This window comes from Caretta caretta, chromosome 4, assembly GCF_965140235.1.
Source record: "Caretta caretta isolate rCarCar2 chromosome 4, rCarCar1.hap1, whole genome shotgun sequence".
Taxonomy (NCBI): domain Eukaryota; kingdom Metazoa; phylum Chordata; order Testudines; family Cheloniidae; genus Caretta; species Caretta caretta.
In genome coordinates, this window is record NC_134209.1 from 20088506 (window position 1) to 20112741 (window position 24236).

The 24236-nt window shown below is 46.3% G+C and overlaps 1 protein-coding gene across 4 annotated transcripts in view; it reads right to left on the reverse strand.

The window, feature by feature from the left end:
• GSR (glutathione-disulfide reductase) overlaps positions 1-21929 on the reverse strand; it is a 33304-nt gene extending 11375 nt beyond the window's left edge. For 2 of the 4 annotated variants that reach the window (XM_048848028.2, XM_048848031.2), the window contains exons 1-8: positions 21755-21929; positions 18199-18225; positions 16765-16853; positions 16117-16186; positions 12263-12410; positions 8815-8869; positions 6942-7041; positions 1808-1894 (exon numbers count right to left, since the gene is read on the reverse strand). In XM_048848028.2, the coding sequence (XP_048703985.2) occupies positions 1808-1894; positions 6942-7041; positions 8815-8869; positions 12263-12410; positions 16117-16186; positions 16765-16853; positions 18199-18225; positions 21755-21913 (735 nt within the window). In that variant the 5' untranslated portion in view covers positions 21914-21929. Of the gene's footprint in view, positions 1-1807; positions 1895-6941; positions 7042-8814; positions 8870-12262; positions 12411-16116; positions 16187-16764; positions 16854-18198; positions 18226-20453; positions 20487-21754 lie in introns of those variants that run through there. The other 2 variants (XM_048848029.1, XM_048848030.2) reach the window with 2 other exon arrangements.
• Between the last annotated feature and the right edge of the window lie 2307 nt (positions 21930-24236).

A 24236-nucleotide genomic window follows, 5' to 3' on the forward strand; every position in this document is an offset into this window, starting at 1 on the left:
CTCCGTGAATTCAGCCCTGTTGGCCAGGAGCTGCAGGTTCCTGAGGTCAGGGGCCCCCCAGAGTTCCCAGCCACCATGGGTGGTGGGGCCGCAGCTCCTGGCCACCATGGGCAGTGGGGCCCTGGAGGTCCGAGCCGCCATGTGCAGTAGGTCTCCAGAGTTCCGAGCCACTGCGGGCATCGGGGTCCTTCAAAGGTCCCGGCTGCCGCGAGTGGCAGGAGTACCCCGGAGCTCCGAGCCCGCACAGGCGGTGGGAGCCACCCCCGCAGCTTCCCAACCTCTGCAGGCAGTGTGTGGACCCCGCAGCTGGGCTCCCCATTTTGTCAGCAATATTTTTAGTAAAAGTCAGGGACAGGTCACAGGCTTCTGTAAATTCTTCTTTATTGCCCGTGACCTGTGACTTTTACTAAAAATATCCATGACAAAATCTTAGCCTTAATCATGGTGCACCTAGATGTTCCAATTTCTCACTGACTTCTGGAACAAGGTAAGCAGGGGTGGGGGAGAGGTGAAGTAAAGATACAGTCAATCCCCTTCTGAGGGGCTCAGTAGCATCCACCCGTCCTCCTACACACTGGTCCACAACTGGTTCCAGGGAACCCTCGTTGGCTGCTGTGGTCAGTCTCCCCAGTTGTGGTGGTTTGAAAGTACGTGGAACTTCTCCTGCACTGCTGCCAGCATGGCAGAGGGTCTCTTACCCTGTACAGGAGATCCTTGAAAGTCAGCAGGGCACAGTGGTGCTTTGAGTCACCGCTTGGTCTGGTGAGAGGGAGGAGGAGGACGACGACACATGACAGGGCCAGGAGGATCATCATATGGTGGCTTATTTAGACCTTCCTCTCCATCTCACAACCTGGTTCTTCTCCAAGGCAACCTACGGCCTGGTCTGGTTTGTCATGCTGAGATTGGGAGCCCACACTGCCCAAGAGGGGGCAATTCCATAGAGGCCCAGGGAGCCACCTGGTATCTGCAGTCGGTGAGTGCTTATTGCGTTGGGAGACTCCAGGGTGGCTCTCGCCCACACCACTGGAGAAAATGAGGACCCCAAAGTCTGTCTCTTCTGTCTTGGGGTGCTGGGGATAGATCTGGCTCCAAGACAACTCAAGGAGGAGAGAAGCTCTAATGTTTGGCCCTGAGGCAGGAAAGTGATGCCTTGGAACAGCACACTGCCAACGGGGCAGAAACACGAAACAGTGTTGCAGTGTGATAAACCGCTAATAGGTAAGAACAACAAAAGCTAAAGAGCAGGACTTTTCCCTCAGAACGAGCCACTATAGGGGCAGATGGACTCTGCTAAGTTCCCATTCACTGACATTAAATGGTAAGAGGGAACTGAGAAGGACAGGGGCCACACTGCCCTATATGCCCTTTGGTGTAAAGACAAGAGGGCATGTAGGGCACAGACATGGCTCCACTGGTTGGTTCCAGACCTGCAGGCACAAGGCACATGTGCACCATCCATAAGGTTCACCCAGATGATAGCCAAAGAACTGCCTTTTCATCGTGTGTTCCCCTTCCCCCATCTACTTCTTAACAATGTTCCAGAGACAAGAGCTGCTGTGGAATTACATATCAGAAAATGAAATATAGCTCCACACAGGGCATTTACAAAGCATTGATATAGGAGTGATAAACTAGCAATATAGTAATCAGATATGAATATCTCACTATGGCCATGATCAGATGCTGTAACAGTGCTGAGGAAAATTAGGACATTTTAAGCAAAAATGAAATAAAAAAGGATCAAGTTATGGGTCCATAGGAGCGACTCAGACCTAAATAATGAAGTGTGTGGGTAATACTGTACCAGTGAATGCTTCCAGAAATCTATGCCAGCATTCTCCAGTTCCTGAGTGCAGTTTGCACTGATCATTGAATCAAAAGTCCTTAACACCTGCATGGAAATCCATACAATCCATCAAGATTACATGCAATTTACTATGTTCCCATCTAAATGCTACTTTCACATCACCTCTAATTTGTACCTATTCTTTTCTTGTCCTGTTGCAATCAAACAAAAGTTATGAATTGTGTGAGTATGCCAATAGTTCTGTAACCACATGGTAATAAGGGCAAACTACTTTAGCGAAAAAATGGTAACTAACCTTATATAACTACTGCTCTTTGAGAGGTGTTGCACATGTCCATTCCACCCTTGGTGTATGTGTGGGCACGCAGTTGCCAGAAATTTTCCCCTCAGTGGTACCTGTTAGGGTGGCAAAAGCACTCTTTGCTGGTGCTGGTATGAAGGGCCAGCAGACCGTGAGCCCCTTCAGTTTCTTCTTTCTGGAAACGCTGAAGAAGAAGGGTTGGAGGGGGGTCATGGAACGGACATGTGCAATGGATCTCGAAGAACAACAATTACAAAAGGTTAGTAGCTGTTTCTCTTCTTTGAGTGATTGCACATGTCCATGCCACTCTTGGTGACTCCCAAGTAGTTAGACACAGGGATCAGAGTCCATGCACACACAGAATGTAGTACAGCTCGAGAAAATTTGGCATCATCTCATCAGTATTGGCTGATGGGGTAGTGGGAGGAGAAAGTGCACACCAATGACCAGGTAGCTGCTTTACAAACATCCAGAATAGGGCCCTTTTTGAAGTTGGGGGAAAGGATGCAGGGGTCTGCCACAGCCCATTAACTGGATCCACAATGCCCTCACTGAGAGGCAGGGCTAAAATATTGACCAGATGGTGAGAGGATTCTTTAACTTCCTCTACCTGTATGCCCAGACTTAAGGCCACCCTACAACAATTCTTGGCGTGCCTTATAGTCATCTGGTACAGGCAACCTGCCCACTCCTGAGACTGCATCATCATCAGGGGAGGAGGAAGAGGACCCCAGAACTGGCTGCAGATGCTCTTCTTCCATTTCTTGATCTCTAGGGTCTTGTTGAGCTGGCACTTGATGTCCTGTATTGGGCGTGGTACCAGAGTCAGGAATGGGTGCTGTCTAGTGGGTAGGTGCCACATGCCTCTCTGATGCCAGGGAAACCAGGGAAAGCCCCCTCGGATTCCAAAGATGCCACTTGTCAGGCATAGGCCCCCAGTGACCTCCTGGCCAACCACTCGATGGTACTCCTGTGACCGGCTCCATGGAAGGGTAGAAACATCTGGAGGAGGGACAGCAGATGTGGCTCAAAGGATGGGAAATACAGGACCCAACTCTTGATTCACAAGACGACAACTCTCCTTCCCCTGACCATGGGCACACAGTTCTAGACAGACCCGGTGATCGATGCCAAGGTGCAGAGGCCCACAGAGAAGCAAACATTGCAAGTTTTCCCTTTGACCATACCAAAGGGCAAGCTGTCAGTGGTACACGAAGCTGGCATGGCACTGAGCATTGTAACAATCCTGCTGGTTCTCCTGTGTCTGCTGGCACTGATAGGATCGACTCTTGTACTGTTGGCAATACTGGCATTGACATGGTCAGGAGGACCCTGGCAGCTGCAAATGCCTCTGGTGTGGTCAGTACTGAGACAGTGTCGGGTCAGTGTGGTGCCACAGATGTGGAGGGAGCTCCTTCTGGTTCTGGACTTGACGGAACCTGCCTCGGCACCAGTCAACGGTGCCATCTTCTGCAGTACCCAAGCAGCATTCTACTCTTTCCCCCCATGCTTAGCAGACTTTGGTGCCAAGGACCTTCCTCTCTTGGCAATCTGCTTCTTATGCTTCTTCTTAGGCACTGGAGATAGCGAATGGTATTGGGACTCAGGCACGGTAGGAGGTGCACTCATTACCGACACCGAGGCATTCAGTGCCAAGTCTCACTGACCTGGCTCAGATGGAGGTCTCAAGGCAGCCTCCATGACCAGAAACTTTAGCATGGCTTCTCAATCATTCTTCATGTGAACCTTAAAGTCTCTGCAAATTTGGCGATGCTCCCCAATATGAGCTTCCCTAGGGCACTTCAAACAACTTGAGTGCAGGTCACTCACGGGCATAGCCTTATTGCAGGAACTTCAGGGCTTGAAGCCCAGTGACCAAGCAACCCCTTTTCACTGGGAATCATCCAAAACCCTCAGATGGGGTAAAAACCGAACTAACTAAACACTAATAACCTTAATGCTGATGCCAGAAGCATGTGGCAGCACAGGGCACTTGAGCCACTGCTACGGGTCCCACCAAGGAAAAAATTTCTGGCAACTGGGCATGGGGTGTGCACACACCAAGAGTGGAATGCACACATGCAATCACTCGAAGAACTGATTTTGCTCAAACTTTTTAAAAAAGTCCTGAACTGAGATAAGGCAAAGAAGGTGTCAGCCCAAACACATGCACTTCTAGTGAGATCCACTGCATATGGGTGTCTGTGCAGGAGTGTGCTTTGTTCATTGTGGGTATGTCCATGATTGGCTTTTCTCCTAAAGTTTCAACTGGGCTAGCAAAGAAAGTTCCCCCAGCAGGCTGACCTCTGTGCATGTCACTGGTCTGTTGCCCCACCCAAGGCAGCAGAACACCACTGGTTTTACTCTGTCTGGGCCTCTGACAGTTAAAGAGACTGGGACAAGGATGTCTATGGCACTTGGGCAACAGCAAATACTTTTGTCCAGTATCCTTATAATTTCCTCCTCTTAAAAAACTAGGACATTAAATACAAAAGATAATGGTGAATTAACCATTATTAAAGAAGTTGCACAATCAAAATCAGAGTCATGAAATGCAGAGGTTAAAGGCAAGCTGTAAAAGGAAAAAAAACATCAAGGATTTTCTCTGCTTAATTCTGACAGAAATTCAAGTGCTGTGTACTCCAGAAGATACTGTTGACTGGAGGCCCAGACCTGATCTAAACACAAGTTAAATCAGTTTATCAACCTTATGATAGTTGGGAGATGTGTGTATCATTAGGAATTCCATTTTTGTTTTGTGAATGAGATTGTAACAGTTCTTGTGGATTAGAGCAGATATTTTGTAGCAGAACCTGGGTCTAGAAAACTGTGACAGAGCCTTCAAGGGACATCAACACTGAACGACTCTCTATTACAGAAAGAATAGGGGTTCTGCTGACAGGGATACTGACTTCGAATGGACTCTGCCTAAAAGCCTGTGGAGAGGAGCGGGTTGGAGCCAGGAAATTTCCCAGTGGAAGTGAATGGGCAAGAGAGTTCAAAAGAACGTTTTAAAAAGAGACCACTCTGTGAAAGGGGACCATCGATGCCATGGCTACCAATATGGGCTGGTCCTTGCTCTCTGGATGGACACAGCTGTTGTGACTGGATTCAACCACTGAATCCCATGCACCTCTAGGCTTGCGGGTATGGATAGTGACTGATCACTGTTCCTAGCTAGGTTTCTCAGGCTTCCTCTGAGATGCAGACTCTGACAGCCTTCTTGGGCAGTGAGACTTTGGAATCAGAGCAACAGCCCACCTAAGCCCCCCGCTGCTTAGACAAGCTCCCCCCAGACTCCAACTTGGCTATGTGAGCTCTGATTTCCTACTTACAACCTTCAGGGACAATGTGGCAGTAAAACAAGTAACTCAGGCACTGCAAAGGAGTTTCTTACACTTTACTCTAACTCTTTTGTGCTTGTTTCAGATCTATGGAAAACAAAACTCCTGAATTCAATCCCGCATCTGACCTCACCACTCCCAAGAGTCCTGGGATTGGTCTGAGTCCTTAGGGCTCACCATCCCACTGGCGTTCCTGCTTCTGACAGTGGAGCCGACCCCTTCACAGAGGGTAGCTTCCTTGTAAAACCACCTGTTCCCTCTCTTACTAATGAGCTTCTGTCGGGAAACTTCAAGGCTCCAAAACATACACACATGTGCACACAGCTTCTGGGTAGAAAGTCCTTTCAAGGTCAGTGGCCCTGTTGATAGAACCCCCATTGAACAACTCTCCCATACAGGAACAATGTTGATGTCCCTTGAATGCTCTGTCACAGCTTCCCAGACATAACTCTTGCTACAAAACCTATGCACTAAGCCACAAGGACTATAATCATACATGGCATTCACAAAACAAAAATGGAATTCCTAATCCAACAGACACATCCCCCAGACTGTCACAGAGCTCGTGTGTGGGCACTCACTTTAGCTTAAGTTGAGCTAAAGAAATACAAGGCACTCTTAAACAGACTGAAGAGCGTCCACACAAGGAGGTGGCTCTGATCTAACTACAGCAACTTCAAACCCATTTAATTAAGTTGGTATAAAATGTGTACAGACATGGCCCCAGTAAAACAACATCACAAAAGTGAGAGGAGTGAATGCTGAGTAACTGACAGACTGTTTAGAGTTCTGTTTTTGTTTACACCTATTTAACGCTAACGTCTAATGAAAATTTGGGAGGAAGTCTATGGATAGAGTCAACACCCCTTGTGTTGTGGTTAGAAAGCTAACAATGCACATCTCCTGACAACCTCAAGAAGTCCTCCAGCAAAAAACAGGGAGGAGCAGACATGTCATTTCTGTTATTTCTGAAGAAAATAAGAAAAAAACATTGACAAAAACCTAGACATTTTTTACTTATATGGCTCAAGTATAATGTTTAGAAATCCTTTAACAGTGACCTTTAAGGTTTCTACAGCAGTAATAAGTAACCCACATTACAGACACCTTCTCTAGTATTTTCTATTCTTTTCTGTCTAGCTCAGTATTATGTTTTAGACCATAAAATACAAAACATGCTACATGGCCCAGTTATTACTAGAAATTTATTTTTTGTATCTCTTGATATTGAGATTTTAACTCTGCAACCTGAATGTTGCATTACAATTTTTTGTATGTTATTTATATTACTAAGACAAATCAACTTCTCTAAATTAATATGATCAGTCCCAACAAGCTTCTAGTTATTCTGTCCAGCAATTTCATTTGCCTCAGCTGCCCAAAATGCTTTCATCCAGTGAGGGCAGAGAAAGCATCTGTACTATTTTTAATTGGCACTGAGATCACTGGAGAAGCAAGTAACATTGGATATTATGATCTGTTGTACCTTGTCATGACGTATCAGTAAGGATGTCTTTGATCCCAGTGTGGAAAGGATTCCGGCTATCTCCACAGCAATGTATCCAGCACCAACAACAACGCTGCGCCTGAGGAAAACACTGGAATGCGTTACCTAGGGAGGTGGTGGAATCTCCTTCCTTAGATATTTTTAAGGTCAGGCTTGACAAAGCCCTGGCTGGGATGATTTAGTTGGGGATTGGTCCTGCTTTGAGCAGGGGGTTGATGACCTCCTGAGGTCCCTTCCAACCCTGATCTTCTATGATGCTATGAAAAGCAACAAGATCACACATGCAGCATCGGAGATAACAGAACAGACCTTTGGCACAGGTTCTTACTGCCTGAACGAAAGGACAAGGTATCTCCTGTAATCCAGACATGTCTGGATTCTGGGTCTATTTCACATGCGACTTTGCACCCCACAGCTAGATCTACATTGTATGTTCTTTCCCATGATCTCAGGCTTTAACTCAATGGCCACATATGTTGTAAACCTATTTTATTAACTACATGCTACACGAAAACCAACTCACAAAATGAGCCGTCTTTCACTTCTGTTTTGATGGAGTATTGATATGGTTACCATGACAGTTGTTTTTGGCTCACTTACAAAGCTATGATTTTAAGTCAATTTCCCCCCAACCACATAAAGAAAGATTGAAAAGGAAAGCAAGATGCCATTTAAGGGTCAGGCACAGGTGTGGGGCTGCAGAGCGGTTATGCCAAGCAAAAGCTGGCATCCTCTCTTGGGCAGGCAGGAACACTCTTGTCCATTGACATTGGGTCAGCCAGGAGACCAGGGAGTTGGAGGCAGGGTCAGTGAAACAGGCAAAATAGCAGGATCAGTCAAGGCATCCTCAGACAAGCCACCAGGGACCCTGTACAAGATGGCTGGGCACAAGGCCACTCCAGTGGCTGAGGCTCAGTTGGCCTGCCATCCATTATTTTCTGCTCCAAATGGAGAATCTAAGAAAAGCTAAAGGAAAGGCACAGACATCAACACACAGAACAGGATGCCACGCCCTGGATGGAGTCTCTACAGTTTCATATCTTTCCCTCGTTCATGGGAATGAACCCGTCTCTCAGTCTTCCCATAATCCCAAGGGCACTGTCCATAGGCTTTCAATCATTGCAACCTCCTTCCTGAAGGAAGATTGTCAGCAGGTGGGTTCTGTTGTCACAACACACACTAGGAGGTAGTGGTACATGTACTCACTAGCCAGTATTTTAGTCATTGGGACTATCCTTCTGGGTGTGAAGGTTGCATGGGACTCCAATACGGCTTTAGCAGTAGCTGGAGAGAATGTGACAAAACAGTGCCAAATAAGTTACTCCTGCTTTATCAAGGGTTTAGACCAGTGTGAACTACCATCACTGACTACTAAAGCCTTGCAACCCATTATGACCTGACTACAAGTGACAGGTTTGGGTCGGAAAACCTCCTGCCCATGGGGTCAGCGCAGCAGTGGCTGGGTGCCCTGCTTCTGCCACTCACTGCGCTGGGGAGTGAGTGTGACAATGAGTTGCAATGCCTCTCCACAGCACATGAAAGACAAGAAACAAAGATTCAAAGAGTCCTGTGCTGCCCTAATGTAGTTATTAAAAAAAATTAAAAAAAAATATTAAAAAAAAATCCTGTATTTTAATAAACACAAAGCCAGAGGTCAGAATCACGACTGTCCTGGCCCTTTCTGATCAGGCAGTGTTTTATACCCATTTTGCACAGGAATAAATTACTGCACAATGGGGGGGCAGGGTACAACAAATGGAGTCCCACGTGTTTTGCTTTGAGGAGCATGCTGAAAGCAGCCTAAGATAGCTGATTTTGCTGGTCCTGAGAGTCTATTTTTTGGTTTGCTTACCTGGGCAATTCTTCAAGTTCAAAAAACCCATCACTGGTGATTCCCAAGCTGGCACCTGCAAAGTAAATTTCACACAAACCAGGACATGTTCTCTCCCAGTAACAAAACTCTGCTTTTCTTAGTATTTGTGCATTTCAACACAACGTTTAGTTTAGATTACATTTCTTGCTATTAGCATTTATCAGCTTTACATACAAACTAATCCCAAGCATACAAACATTTGACTCGTTTTTAAAGCTCATTTCCCATCAACAGTGGAAAAGAAAGGGCACTCTTTACTTTGCAAAACTGAGTTTAGGATTGAAAGAAAGTATTATAAGCAGAGTTTGAAAAATTTCCCAAACACCTGCTTGCCCAAAGAGACTATATGCCTAAGCCCACCACAAGAGTCATGTCCCTAAAGCTATTCAAATTTCATTTGCATTGATACATTTTCATTCTCCTCAGTTTGATCACCCCACACAAAAATCAGCTGAACTCCACTCGTTCCTCCTCAAATCCAATCAATTCTGCTCTCTCTACCCCCTCAAAAACCCCAGTTCTGTTAACCCCAATCAATGCTGTCCCTCAAGGAGTGATTAACTCCGCTCCCTCGTCCCTGTAAGAGTCAGTCAGTACAGTCTTGTCTTCATAGGAAAAAGTGTATTTTAACATGTTAGCTCACACATTGACAGTCCTAGTGTAGTTGTAGTTTTAACAAGGCAAGTTGTAGTTTAACACTAACAGTCATTCTGTGCTAGCTGGTGGAGGTGAACACTAAGATTGTAATGGGTTACCTATCAGGCTTTAAACACACCTTTTTCCTAGGGCAGGCAGGGCCTAAGAGGCTGCTCTATTCCTTGCCAAAATAACCGAGGGTATGTCTACACTCCGAGCTGGGGATGTAATTCCCAGCGTGAGCTGACATACAAGCGCAAGCTTTGATCAAACACACTCACTAAAAATAGAGTGTAGCCGCAGCAGTTTAAGTGTCAGGAGGAGCTAGTCACCCCAAGTACAGACCAGTCCAAGATGCTAAGCACATATTTGGGGTAGCTAGCTCCTCCCACTACTCATGCTACTGTGGCTACACTCTACTTTTAGCACACTAGCTCAACCAGATGCTAGTGCAGCTATGTTTTTTCAAGCTGGAATTTACACGTCTAGCTCAAAGTGTAGACATACTCTTAGAGTTGCCACTGCTGATCTGCTCCCTGTCTTTCCTCCTCCTTGGGTTAAAGAAAGAGCAGTGCAAAAAGCTGTCTCACTGTCTTCAGTTCCCCTCCTTTCCACAGAGGGAGCCAGTAATTCCCCAGCTCCATTCACTCACAAAAAAATCTCTACTGCCTTCAGGCAAGTTGGAGAGTTTGATTTTCAGGCTGTGGTTTTAAGTAACAAAACAGGGAAAGGTAGAGCAGGTACTAAAACCTGACTAATGACCTCTAATTTCTCTCCCCCCTTAAAAAACTAAACCAAAACAACACATTAAGATTATAATGAAAGGGTTTCCAAATATTTTTGTTGAGGACATTCAGAAGGTCTGTAAGGTTTCAAAACTACTAAGATCAATACCAGTTTTGCGTCTTTAAAATATGTAAAGAAGGATTTTCTTTTTCTTTTTTTTTAAACCTTAAAATCAAAAATGTCATTCTGCTGGAGCTTCCTAGAATTCTCAGGGGAGGTATTAAGAGACCACTCACACCTTCAGTGAAGTGGGAAGGGCTTTGAATTTTTAACAAAGACTTCCCCCCTCTCAATTGTTAGTCAGTGAAGTTAAATAAGTGTTAATAAAAAAAAGTTTCAAGCAGGTACTAGAAATCCCTTTGCTCAGCTTTCTACCTCTGGACTCTTGATACTAGCTCTTCAGTTACCATAGAACTATGTCAAGAGTAAAGCCTGCTTGGTGTATGTAGTCCCCTTACTGACACACAGATTGTTCAGAATCTCAGCTTTCATTATTAAGTAGTACATTTTTAGTCCTCATGGGTGCAAAAAATGTTTAAAATGTGAGCAAATGCAGTGAGCTCTGCCTGAGACTACAGGGAGCCTGAAACAAGGGCTGAGAGCTGTGAACTCTCCTGCCATCATTAATCTCATTTGAACATAAACGCTAAAGCCAGAGATGCACTTCACAGACAAAGGTAACTATTTTGTTGAGGGTCATTCTAACAGCTGAAACCGGAAATAGATTGGGAAAGAAGCTCTCAAAGTGGTGTGAATTAGGAGCTGCTGCCAGGAAGGAAATACCAAGGCAGGAACAGAGGACACCCCCTCAAAGTCAGAGTAAGAAAAGAAACAGACAGGAGGATGGGGAAGGGAGAAAACAAAGGGCAGAAACATCAGGAGTCCTCTCAAAAGGGAGCATATTCTCCACGTAGTGATACTGAATGTGACCGTAAATAATAACTAAGAGTTTAATCACTACATAAAGGGCACACTCTACCTATGATCTTTGTGCAACTCTCTCATTGACCTCAGTGGGAGATCCATTGTGGATTAAAAGGAGTATGTGGTTATAAATTCAGACCCAGTCCATGGCCCATAATTCAAAATGTAATTTGGAACTCTCCACCAAATGGGACACCCCTGCCACAGAGCCTTCCAGCCTACTCAGGATCCAATTTTTCTAACAAGCAGGGCAAAAAACCCTTTAGCTTTCAGACCTTTCTGTATTATAAACAGGCAAAAGCGCTCCCTGTCACTCCGAGCACCCTTTGCAGGTATGTCCACCTTCAGCCTGCTAAGTCTGGAACAGTCTCTCTTATTTCCACAGTCTTAACAAACCAGAATGCTTTCCATAAAAAATGCAAAGTGATAAAAGTCTCAGATAGCAAAGTTCAACATCCATGTTGAACCAAATGTGACTTCTGTGCTGACCTACAATGTTGCATCAGTTCCTTCCTATTTTGTGGAAAGGTATTTTCAGTAAAAGCAGAAGTGTTTAAAGGAGAACAAGCTGCGCAAGACCCTACATTTAGTGTCTGACATTCAGTGGCATGCATATTGGACTCATAATAAACAGATTAGCAGTTTTGAACAGGCAGATACAATTTGGCTTAAGGGAAAATTGGCAAACATGGCATCTGTCCAAGTTGCTTGTGGAGGAGCTGCAAGCACACCTTACAAACCTTAACTGATGAACCAGACATCCTGACCTGGAACCTCATCCAAAGCTCACTGAAGTCAGTGGGAATCTTTCCCCTGACTCCAGAAGGCTTTGGATCAGATCTCTTTCTATGTAGGCCAGAATTCCATTCAGAAGAGGCAGGGAAACGTAGAATGCTGAGAACAAATGTACTTTCTAAGGTTACAATCTCTATAGACCACTGAGAGCCAGAGACACTAGAGTGTACTGGAGCTACACTATTTGCACTGGAAAAATAGGAAGTCCTGTTGTAACTCAAATGAAATCTCCTCCCACAGGAGTACTTACATGCCATGATGTTGATCACGTTACTCAAAGACTTACCAGGGATTTCACTGTCATGGGGCACTGATGGTCGCCCACCTGTAGCTATCAGGATGTGGGGAGCAGTGTATTTTTTACCACTGACTTCTACCGTAGGCTCAGGATCAGATGTAAAAGCTGCATGGCCATGAATGGTTTCTATGTGAGCCTACAAAAACAAATTTTAGATTGTACTGTCATTCTATAAATCACAAAACTGGATGCTAGAGAAAGAATGAACCTTTCCTAATTATCAAAGCAGAAGACAAAATTATTAGGGCAGAAAAGTAGTAAGACAACTCTCTGATTCAGCATTTCAACTTCTGAAAAGTGCTACCAATGGCCCACATTTTCAAAAATGATTAGTGATTTTGGGTGCCCACTCCAGAAAATGCTCAGAAACCACCCTCTAAAAAACAGGCCCCTTTACGATATCTCACGTGGGCACCTAAAATCATGAGTCAGTTTGAAAATGTAGGCCTATGCTCATCTAGTAATCTGAAATGTTTGTAAATATAATGGAAGCCTTCAACCTGCATCAGAAGCCACTGTATGTTCTGGAGAGCTAATGAAGATTAAACTCCAGCCAACTAAAACATGACTAAGCTGGTAAGAAACGGTTACTTACTGTAACTGTGGTTCTTTGAGATGTGATCCAGACAGGTATTCCACGTCAGGTACGCATGCACACCAGGTGCACCATAGCTGGAGAGTTTTGCCTAGCAGTACCAGTAGAGGGACAGTGCTCATGCCTTGTGGCCAAAACCCCTCCCCTGGCTAGATGAGGCAGTGCCACACCAACCCCCCCCCCCCCCCCCCACCACCCCCAAGTTCCTTTGCACTAACTCCCAGAGACTAGACTCTGATGCAAAGGGACGGAGGGTGGGTTGTGGAACACAGGTCTGCATCACATCTAAAAAAATAAATAATCAGTTACAGTAAATAACCGTTTCTTCAAGTCGATGCAGCCCTGTATTCTACTTAGGTGACTCACAAGCAGCACTCACTGGAGATGGGGCTTGGAGTCTATTTAAACAAGGACTGCAGGACTGTCTTCCCAAAGCTTGCATCTTCTCTGGATGCTGCAGTAATGGCATAATGGTTCATACACGTACATATCGATGACTATCTGACAGCTCTGCAAATATCCATATTGAGAGGTCACTTAAGAACGCTATTGATGTAGCTTTCATGCTCGTAGAATGAGCTCGCACACACAGACGGGGCCTACCCAAAACTGTTTCGTATTCTATCTTGATGCAGAAAGTTATCCACTTAAGAGACATCTGTGAGGAGACTGCCTGTCTCTTCACAGTCTGCATACAACACAAACAGATGCGGCAAAGCACAAAAAGGTTTAGATAAAAGGCTAGACATCATCTGATGTCTAACATGTGAAGATGCTGCCCCTGTGGAGATGAGCACGGCTTAGGAACAAAAACACAGGCAAACATACCGCCTATTTAAACAAAACCAAGACACCACTTTAGACGCAAATGTTGGGTGCGGTGGCGATGTCCCTTTTTCTTTGGGGAATTGCACATCAGGAGGCTCTGCCTCAAAGACTGCAGCTCACACATTCCCCTTGCAGATATCATTGCTATGAAGAATGCAGGTTTTTGTCAGAGAGGAAAGAGGCAGGATGCCAGAGGATTGAATGAAGGTCTCAGCAGAACCGCTAAGACTGTGCTAAGGTCCTATAAGGGAACCAGATCCTTCACTGGCAGATGGAGACGAAGGATTTCTTTTAAGAATCTAGACATCAAGCACTGGAAAACACCCATCTTCCACGAATGGGTGGATGAAAGTCACTAGATACTCCCTCAATAAGCTAACTGGAAGGCCCAACAGCTGAAGATGCAGCAAACACTCCAAGATAGCCAGGATTAGCTGAACTCCACAGGCCAATGACCACATTGTCAAAGTGGAAAGGTTTTTCTAACTGGCCATCTTGGTAGATGGTCTTCTATACTGAGTAGGACCTGTCGAACAGCCGACAAACATCGCTCTTCCTCTTCATTTAACCACGAAGCAGCCAAGCAATGAGATATATGGAGCTGAGCGCAGGATGCAAATGTGATTCTGTGAGAGTAGGTCAGACTGGAGAGGAAAGCATATGGGAGGCCAAATCAACAGTGCAAGAAGGTCAGAAAACCAACACTGCCTCGGACTTGACAATGCAATGAGGATGACGTTGGCCTGATCTGCTTTCAGCTCGAGGATGACCTGGGGAATGATCAGCGTCAGAGAAAAAGCATATAGGAGAGTTGACTGCCAGCTGATGTGGAAGGCATCAGTCAGGGAACCTGGACTGAGGCCCCCTCAAGTGCAGAATAGACTGCATTTCCTGTTGTCCCTTGTAGCGAACAGGTTGATCATTGGCATGCCCCAAGCAGCAAAGATGACTTGCAGAACATGGATTTCACCGACCACTTATGACTCAGGGAAAAATTCCTCCCAAGCCGGTCCATGAGATGATTCTAGATCCCGGGCAACTGACTGGCTATCGGAGTGATATTCTCTTCAATGCAGAACTGCCATAGCCTGATCACCTCTTGGCAAAGCACCCTGGAGTGTGCTCACCCTGGTCTGTTCACATAATACACCAGAATGCTATTGTCGTAAGTATGTGAACCATTGAACCTTTGATGCAGTCGATGAAAACGTGACCATCCATGTAGGTGGCCCAAAGCTCCAGGACACTGTTATGCAGCGAAGCTTCCTGCTCCGACTGACCACAGACCCTGAACCTTCAGCAACCCCAGACGCTCTCCCCAACCTACCAGGGAGGCATTGGTGACAACAGTCCTGGTTGGTAAGGGCCGGGCAAAGGGAATGCCATGACATACATTCCCCTGATCCATCTACCAGAGCAAGAAGTCCAGGGTCAATGGAGGGAGGCAGACCAACCTGTCTAAGGGATGAAGGGCCAGATGGTAAACTGTTCTGGGCCACATTTGAAGAGGGTGCAGGCATTGAAGAGGGCAATTTGTACATTGAACCACCTGTGTGCATGTGGACATCTGGCCCAAATACCTCAGACACAAGAATTGTCATGGAAGGTTGAGACTGCAGCCTGAGACAAAGGTGATAAAGTGTCTGGAAAAAGTCAGTCTACAAAACTACTCTTGAACTCAGACTCTAAGATCCCAGTGAATTCAATTTTCCAAGTAGAGACCAATGTTGACTTTCTGGTGTTTAGTATGAGACCCAGACAGTTGAGTAAGTGCAGTGTGATCCACACATGAGAAAGAACTTCTTCTCTGGACCTGCCCCTTAGTAGCCAGTCATCCGGAGGTATGCCATCACCACAACCACACATTTGGTAAACACCCAGGGAATGGAAGACAGACCAAAAGGAAGGGACATGTACTGAAAATGATGGTTAGCCATGACAAACCAGAGAAGTCTTCTGTGGCTTGGGGCAGAGCAGCACCGCCTCATACACCCAGGGAAGGGGCTGTGGCCACGAGGCATGAGCACACCCCTCTACGGATACTTCTAGGCAAAATTCTCTGGGTTCAGTGCACTTGGCATGCACAAACACCTAAGTAGAATACATGGCCGCATCTACTCGCAGTAGTGTGCACCACCACCTTACCCTGACTGAGGGAAGAGGAGGAAAAAATGGTTTTCACTATTTAATAAAGTGGGAATCATTCTTAAAACCACAGAAATGTGCTTTGACACAGGAGAAGGGTTTTTATAACTTTTGGAAATGGAACCTGCACTGACCAAAGATAAAAAAAAAACAAGCCAAACTCTCTTGGAAACACTTCCATAGGTTCTGGGAAAATATGACAGTTTACAGGGGCATAGAAGAGGCTCTGTAATTTTACGATTTGTTACTCGTATATGAACCAAAATTTACAAACCTTGTTTAAGTTATTTTGATAGATCCCATTTAGGCGACTCACATAAGCATCACGCTTTTCTTTAATCACTCTGCAATAAAATGTAGTCACTGTCACTATATAAGCTTTTTTCTCACTGCTAATAAGAATACACAGCAAAAAAATGGAGGCTAGCTTTAAAATCCAACCTCATTAGATATGCAAACACATAAAGGTCATCAGACAAAGTCAATGAAAACACTGCAGGGATATGGAAGGTGACAGGGAAGTGGGATTCAGGGGCATGGAGCACATGAAACAAACCACTATATAGCTGGTTATGTCTTTAATGACAAGAGATTTTCTTGAGCAAGGCCCAGAGCTTGCTGGCAGCTGACTTCCCATCCTGTATGGCACTGGCAATGCTGGCTCAGGGGCTCAGGCATTCCACACTGGCTATGAGGGACATGGAACCAAACTGCAAGCAACTGAGTAAGCCTTGTTCCTCCCCCAGTGCACCTAGGGCATTAAGTGGACATGGTCGCAGCAAGAGAACTGGTTATACATGGTAGCAACAAGAGAACTGCTTATACATAAAGAAAATACAATATTTACATAAAATGTATTGTGCTTTAAAAGGATACATGTAAACAAGATTTTGCCACCTGGAATACTGAATCTTAGACTTACCGCCAATTAAACTTCACATCAGGGGTTTCAAAGCCATAATCGGCATGATCATGGATGAATTCAAAGTGGACAGCTGTGTTCCACATCACCTGTCACAGAGGTAAAGAGAACAGTAATTCAACACAGCATGAATGAAAAAAGCATCAATTGTGTCTAGTAATTCAAGATGGATTAGGTGGAACAACTCAGTTCCATACATTACTATTTTAAATAGGCATTGTTTTATAAATAAGGGCAATGTTAGGCCTTAAAGACCCCAAAGCCATGCAGCAGGAAGCTCCTGGAGGCTTTGTGTATGAGGCTGGCACAGTCTGCTCTGCAGGAGCAGGGCCACCACTGCACATGCACTTGCCCTGTTTAGGCCTACCTCTGCTTGCTGGTACAGAGGTGGGAGAGTTCCTAGGCCTAATCCTTCTCTTTGGGGAGACTTGCACTACTATTTGAACAGCCTTGTGTTCACCTTGACTGTAAAGAGTCAATTGTGCCTGGCCTCTGTGCAGGGGCATGAGGGAAGGAGGCTCCTGGCACTATACTCCACCCTTTGTGCGCTCACATAGAGCTACACAATCTAATCCACAAAGATTTGGAGGGGATTGGGGAGAAGAAGTCTCATATCTAAGGCCCTTCTTAATTTGTGATATTGTGGATCCTGCGATATTAGGCTTCCACTGCAATTTGGCGGTGGGAGCCCCTGCTCTCAGCCCTGGGCGGCCGACAGCGGGAGCCCCCGCTGCCAACCCTTTGCCAAATTACCGCAAGTAATGTCATTACTTTTCCACAATTTCCCATGGATTGTCCGCAACTCAGCTACTTGAATCTTGTGATTCAAGTAGAGCCTTACTCATATCTGTAGCACTTAGTTTATACACATAGTAGCGTACGGAAAAGTGGCCTTTTTTGATGTGTATCTCTTCATTTCTCATCAGACTTGAAATAGTACCATAGGAAAATAGTAGGTGCTCTATCTTGCATTTGCATGATCAGTTCATCCCAAAGGGCGCAAACTTAACTAAAAGCAGTGCATGTGATTCTGAAGTCCAGAGCAATCTGTTCATATGCTTTTTGAAGCACTGCTCATGATGGCCTGTTCTGAATTAATCATTCACAAAACGCTTTTGTGAGACTAAGGAAAATACTAAAACAACAAAGTCTGCTCACAGATACCCTGGTGTAACCTGCATCCATGGGCCCAAGAGCACAATTTGTCCTTTGGATATTCATTTTACCTAGAAACAGTCTAACCAGCCTACTCAGCCTTAGGCAAAAAAGCAAAGTAAGGATTGTAGAGTGGAGTATTTTTGCAAGGGCCCCTAACTGTAGCTGCACCCTATTAAGTTTATCTACTCTCCCAGCAACATCTGTGTTGTGAAGAATCGGATGCAGATACATTCATTTCAACACAAAGACAATATGAAAGAAGAAAAAAAAATCTACCTTTTTTGGTACACATCCAACATTCACCTAAGAGAGAAGAATATTAAGTCTACATGTGACATTATGATCATAAAACAATACTTAGAAAATGGTAAGTCCACTAACTAAAGCTTCCCAAAATTGATGCCAATTCTGCACCTTTCTCCCACCCCCTACAATGCAGAAATATCAAAGTCATTTTGAGTTGGGCAAAGAGACATTCATGTTTGACACTTTAGTTTCTATAACCAAATTCAGAGGTTCCAATCCCACAAGGCTAACTCAGCCCTTCACCCTTCTAAGGTAGGTTAAAAACATGTACCGTGCCCATTTTAAATCTGTTGCCTTTCAATGGATTCATAACAGGATTTCCTGTCTGCTCAGCATGGATAATAAAGATTGCATAGCACTTTTTAAAAAGGAATACAAACATAGCTCAGTGTCCTCAGCTAATACCTCCCCTCTCCCCACTACTGTGTAACTTTTGAGGGAGTGGCCATGTGATCAGAGCACACAACTGGAAGCCAGCTTTGAGTTCTAATCTCAGCTATCATTAGCTTTTTCAGTGAACCCCTTTTGTGGCTCAGTTTCTCCAACTGTTAAAAATGTAACTATGCTAATAGTGCTCTGATGTCTGTCAAATGACAGGGTCAGCTTTTATGGGTTCACAACCTTCTGACCTTGAAACAAATTCATATTGAACACAATGCCAGTGAACCCACAAACACATCTTTGGGCTGATAAGCACTTGTACCCAGAGCAATATACCCAGGTCCCAGTCTGAGAGCCTAAAACTGCAAGATCCCACCTTGAGACAAAGGCAAGATGCCAAACAACTGAGGGGGTGCACTCAGAGACCAGAAAGGGGGCAGAGTTGCCTCAAACCAAGATACTTACCAAACAGACCTGTTTAAACCAATCACCGTGAAGCCAGTCCCTTCTTTTACTTTCAGATTTATGCAATACTAGTTTGTTCACTCCTCAAAGTAGTAGTATTTCCTGTTTTAACTAGCTGGCAAGTGACATAAAATTCACCCTGACCTTATTTTTAGGAGTGGCAGAGGTATAGGAAATACTAGGAGCTCACAGGAGATTAAATGAGGATTTTTCCTTCCAGTTAGTGGCCCTATTATACAAATTTATTCATACTTTTCATTAAAAGTTTTCTTCCTAAAGAGCTTCATCAAAACTTTACAACCTTTTTCCTGTCAATAGGCAAGCTAGTACACCTACATTGCACAGATCCACCACCCTGGCTGTCTCAAGGAAAGGTACTTCAAAATACTTAAACACTTTTTCAGGAGACTCTGAAAATAGATGTCTATTAAAATGCCTGCAGTTGCACCAAAACACAGCTCTGTACTCTGCTATATTCCCTTCCTCTCTACTCTTTGCTTTTTCTAGCACAAGAAAATTTTGTTTTTTTTTAAGTGTACCATTTTATCTGAAAAACACAAATCCTCTATTTTATCTAGCTGTGAACCAGATCCTCAGCTGGTATACACTGACTACACCAATTACTTCAATGAACAATCTGACCCTGTAAGTCAGAAATAAACTGATACTAACTAGCATTGTTTTAATACCAACTTCTGGAGAAACCTGAATCTGGTAAATAGCTTTCACAACACACTGTAGCATCATCATCTTCTGTGTAAAAAGCTCTATTTCAGGCCTTGCTTCTGTTCTTAGAAAGATCAGCAAATCTCTCAACTGTATGCTGATTTTACAAGATACCCATCTTAAAGTATCTCAGAGAGAGAAAAAAATCAGAGCCTATTTTTTTCTTTAAAATCCTACATTGTCTAATTAACTGGGGCAGCAGAGCAGAGAACATTGCTCATTTGGAATTCTGTGCAAACTAAGCTGCTGGAAAGGCTTCTGTTGTGTTCTGAATACACATATATAACTTTAAAATTGGTTGTAAGATATTTGATGCAGCTAATGTCTCCTATGTGTGGAGAAGATAGCACAGCAGAACACTGATCCTACCTGAGGCCTCTACAGTCTTGGTCCCACAACAATAAATATTATTAAAAAAAACATCAGCACCACACACACACACACAATGGGGGTGGGGAATTCCTGGTCTTTCCTGACTCTTGTCAGTTTGTTTTTTCTAAACACTCCCTCCTTCCTAAAAGAAATAAAGAGGGTAATAGGCAGCTGAATATGCAGCTGATTTGGAAAAAGTCTGACCTGGATGGGCCCCATCCCCTTATAGGCATGTAAGGAATAATGACTATTGTGAAAATTCAGTAATACAGAACACCCACAAAGCCAGTTGTCCTCATGAAGAAAGATGTGTGACCAATCTGAGTTGTGCAACACCTGACAACACTGCTTTGTCGATGTGCTGGCATTTTCTCCGTTTGTGACAGTCATTGCAGTTAAATAAAAGGATTCAAACAAAGAGCTCAGAGCCTAGCAGGTACCGGCACCACTAAACTGATGCCCACGGAGCAAGGCTGGCATTCTCCTGTCAATCACTGCACACAAACCAGACCTGTTCTTGGAAGCTCACCACCCTTCTAAAAGGCTAAACGAGTTCTGGAAAGAAAACCCCAATTGGCCCAGAGATCTGCCCCAGGATTACTCATTAGAGCCCCTCTCTGCAGCATGTCTTCACCCCCACCTGCCTAAGCCACATCCATCCACACACCTCAGACCCTCCAGCCACGTCCATACACACATATCCACGCCCCCAGCCATGTTCATCCATCTACACACACACCCCATCCCCAGCCACATCCATCCCCCCATCCCCCGCACCCTCCAGCCACATCCATCCCCCCATCCCCATTCACCCATCTACACACACACACCCCATCCCCATCCATCCACACACCCAGCCCCCTCACCTCCCCCCCCACCCCGCTCCCAGCCACATCCACCCACACCCCTGCCCCCTCACTGCCCCCAACCCAAAGCCCCTCACCCCAGCCACATCCATCCCCCCAAACACAGTCACCCATCTACACACGCACCCCCCATCCCCAGCCACATCCATCCACACATATCCACGCCCCCAGCCACGTTCATCCATCTACACACACACCCCATCCCCAGCCACATCCATCCACACATCCAGCCCCCTCACCGCCCCCAACCCAAAGCCCCTCACCCCAGCCACATCCACCCATACACCCAGCCCCCTCACCTCCCCCCCACCCCGCTCCCAGCCACATCCACCCACACCCAGCCCCCTCACCGCCCCCAACCCAAAGCCCCTCACCCCAGCCACATCCACCCATACACCCAGCCCCCTCACCTCCCCCCCACCCCGCTCCCAGCCACATCCACCCACACCCAGCCCCCTCACCGCCCCCAACCCAAAGCCCCTCACCCCAGCCACATCCACCCATACACCCAGCCCCCTCACCTCCCCCCCACCCCGCTCCCAGCCACATCCACCCACACACCCAGCCCCCCACCCTGCTCCCAGAGCCCCCCATGCCCCAACCTCCTCACCCCGCTCCCAGCCCCCCCCAACCCTGCCCCATCCACACACCCAGCTCCCTCACCTCCCCCCCGACCCCGCTCCCAGCGCCCGCCACAACCCCCCCCCCGCACTCACGCAGGTGCCCCCCAGGCGCTGATGCTCCACCACAGCCACGCGGGCCCCGAGCTCGGCCGCGCGCCGCGCGCTCGCCAGCCCGCCCGAGCCGCCCCCCAGCACCAGATAGTCGAAGGCGGCGGCCATGGCTCGAGGCGGCAGCGAGCGCAGCGCGCACATTGAGCTGGGGCGGGGGGGGGGGAACTGCTGAGTCACGGTGACAGGGCGGGGGCATGGGCTGGCAGGGGGCGGGGCTCCGAGGGAAGGGGCGGGGCGGGCTCAGGTGGGGGCGGGGCTCCTGCGGAAGGGGGCTCGGAGCCGGGCTCAGGGCCATTGATCGCACCGGCGGGGGGAGGGGCGGGGTTTCAGCCCCATAGGCTCAGGCCCTGCTTCTAAAGAGTCTCTCAGAGCAACCCCCTTCTCGTGCCACAGTCCCCAGGCACCCTCCTTTTTAAGGGTAACTCACGTCGCCCCCGGGCCGCCTCCCCGCACACCTGCTTCGCACCCTGGGCTCGGCTGGGGGGCGCCAGGCGAGCTCAGCACCCAGCAGAGGCCTGTGCCCGCCCCAGGGACTCGTACAGCCCGGCACGGGTGTGGACGTGCAGAGATACCCCGGCAGCCGTTTCAGGGGAGAGTAGGATGTATTAGTCAGCTGGAACACGGCAGGGGCAGGCCTTGGGTTTGCACAGAAAAATAAAGGTTAAAGCATAGTGCATGGCGGTCAAGCCGGAGCAGCTCACCCGCCAGGCTGTATTGAACTCCACTTTCAGGCTCTGGCTCTCTGACATTTTTTAAGCAGTCCCAGTGGAGCAGTACCCGCTTCTCACAGAAACCCACATGCCCCGCACCTTGAGCTAGGGGGTCTCGGCTCAGCTTCCCAGCTGAGAGGCAAGGAAATCCTCCTCCCACGGGGTCATTGGTTGGTAGGTGTCATTGTCAATGTTCTGGTGATGGAGGTTGTCCCTTGTCTTCTCACATTTTCCATTCATGTGGGTCAACCTCAGCTAGTCTTTTCAATGACCCATTCAGCCCGCTCAGACAACTAGGGGACAATCACACATCTATAAAAAGAAAAGGAGTACTTGTGGCACCTTAGAGACTAACCAATTTATTTGAGCATGAGCTTTCGTGAGCTACAGCTCACTTCATCTGATGAAGTGAGCTGTAGCTCACGAAAGCTCATGCTCAAATAAATTGGTTAGTCTCTAAGGTGCCACAAGTACTCCTTTTCTTTTTGCGAATACAGACTAACACGGCTGTTCCTCTGAAACCATCACACATCTATGTCACTTACTCTGCCCTGAGGGCAAACAATCCTGTTTCCTCCACTGGGTAGCAATGCAAAGTATAGGGGGGAAACTGAGGCACACATAGGAGTAATAAAAATATTACAAATTCTCACTTTGTGACAGGGCAATTTGTCATTGATCTTCACAGGGGGCAGGGCGGGGGATTCTCCACTGATCTCAATAGGGGGATGTGATAAAGTGGGTTTTTCTTGATATTTTAATGAAGCAAGTGTACCTCACTTTCCCTGTCTACTTTACATTGCTACCCAGTTGAGGGGGGGGATTAAGTCTGCACTCAGGGTAGCTCAGCATATGAGGTGTGGGTGTCACCTTCCTGTCTGGGGTGCAATGAATGGGACGTTATGGAAGTGGCTGGAACCCGTTGAAAGTGACCCCATATGAATGCAGAATCCAAATGATACAATAGGAAGCCCCAATGAGTAACCAATGACCAAGAGGAAGGTTTTCCCCCAACCTCTAAGTAGGGAAGCTGAGCAGAGAGCAGCTTGAGCACAAAAGGACTGAGATGTGACAGGCAGAAGATAAAGTGTGAGGTCTTGTCTACACTTGAAACACAACAGTGGCACAGCATTTCAGTGTTGGCACTATCTACACCAATGGGAGGAGTTCTCCCATCACTACAGGCAATCAACCTCCCTGAGAGGTGGTAGCTAGGTTGACGAAATAATTTTACAGCAGGGGTTACGTCAACTTAACTACATCATTTCGGGTGTGGATTTTTCATGCCTCTGAGCAACATAGCTGGGTCAAGCTAAATTTTAAACATAGACCAGGCCTGATCTTCTGGACAAGGTTGGCTCCCTCACCTGGGACTGACAAAGGGGATCAGAGAGACACAGAGATTAAAAATAGAGTTCACTACCACTTGCGTGGTGGATTGCTCTGGCTTGACTAGATGGACTATGTCTTAACCTTTTTTCCCCTCTATGCTAACCTAAGGACTTCTGATGTTGTGTACCAGTTGACTAATAAACCCTATTCTTTTTAAAACACTGCCTGGTATCACTGCAAATAGATGCAGAGGTGCGGTAGTCCCTGAAGAGTGTAAAAGTCTCTAACTAGAAGATTGGACTCAGCAAGCAGAGCTCATATTGTAGTAGTAGGATTTTTGTTTGTATTTTGGATAATTTAGAATGAAGGATATAGTAACGTAGCATGTCTTAAATGTATTGATGTAGGATTTGACCATATCC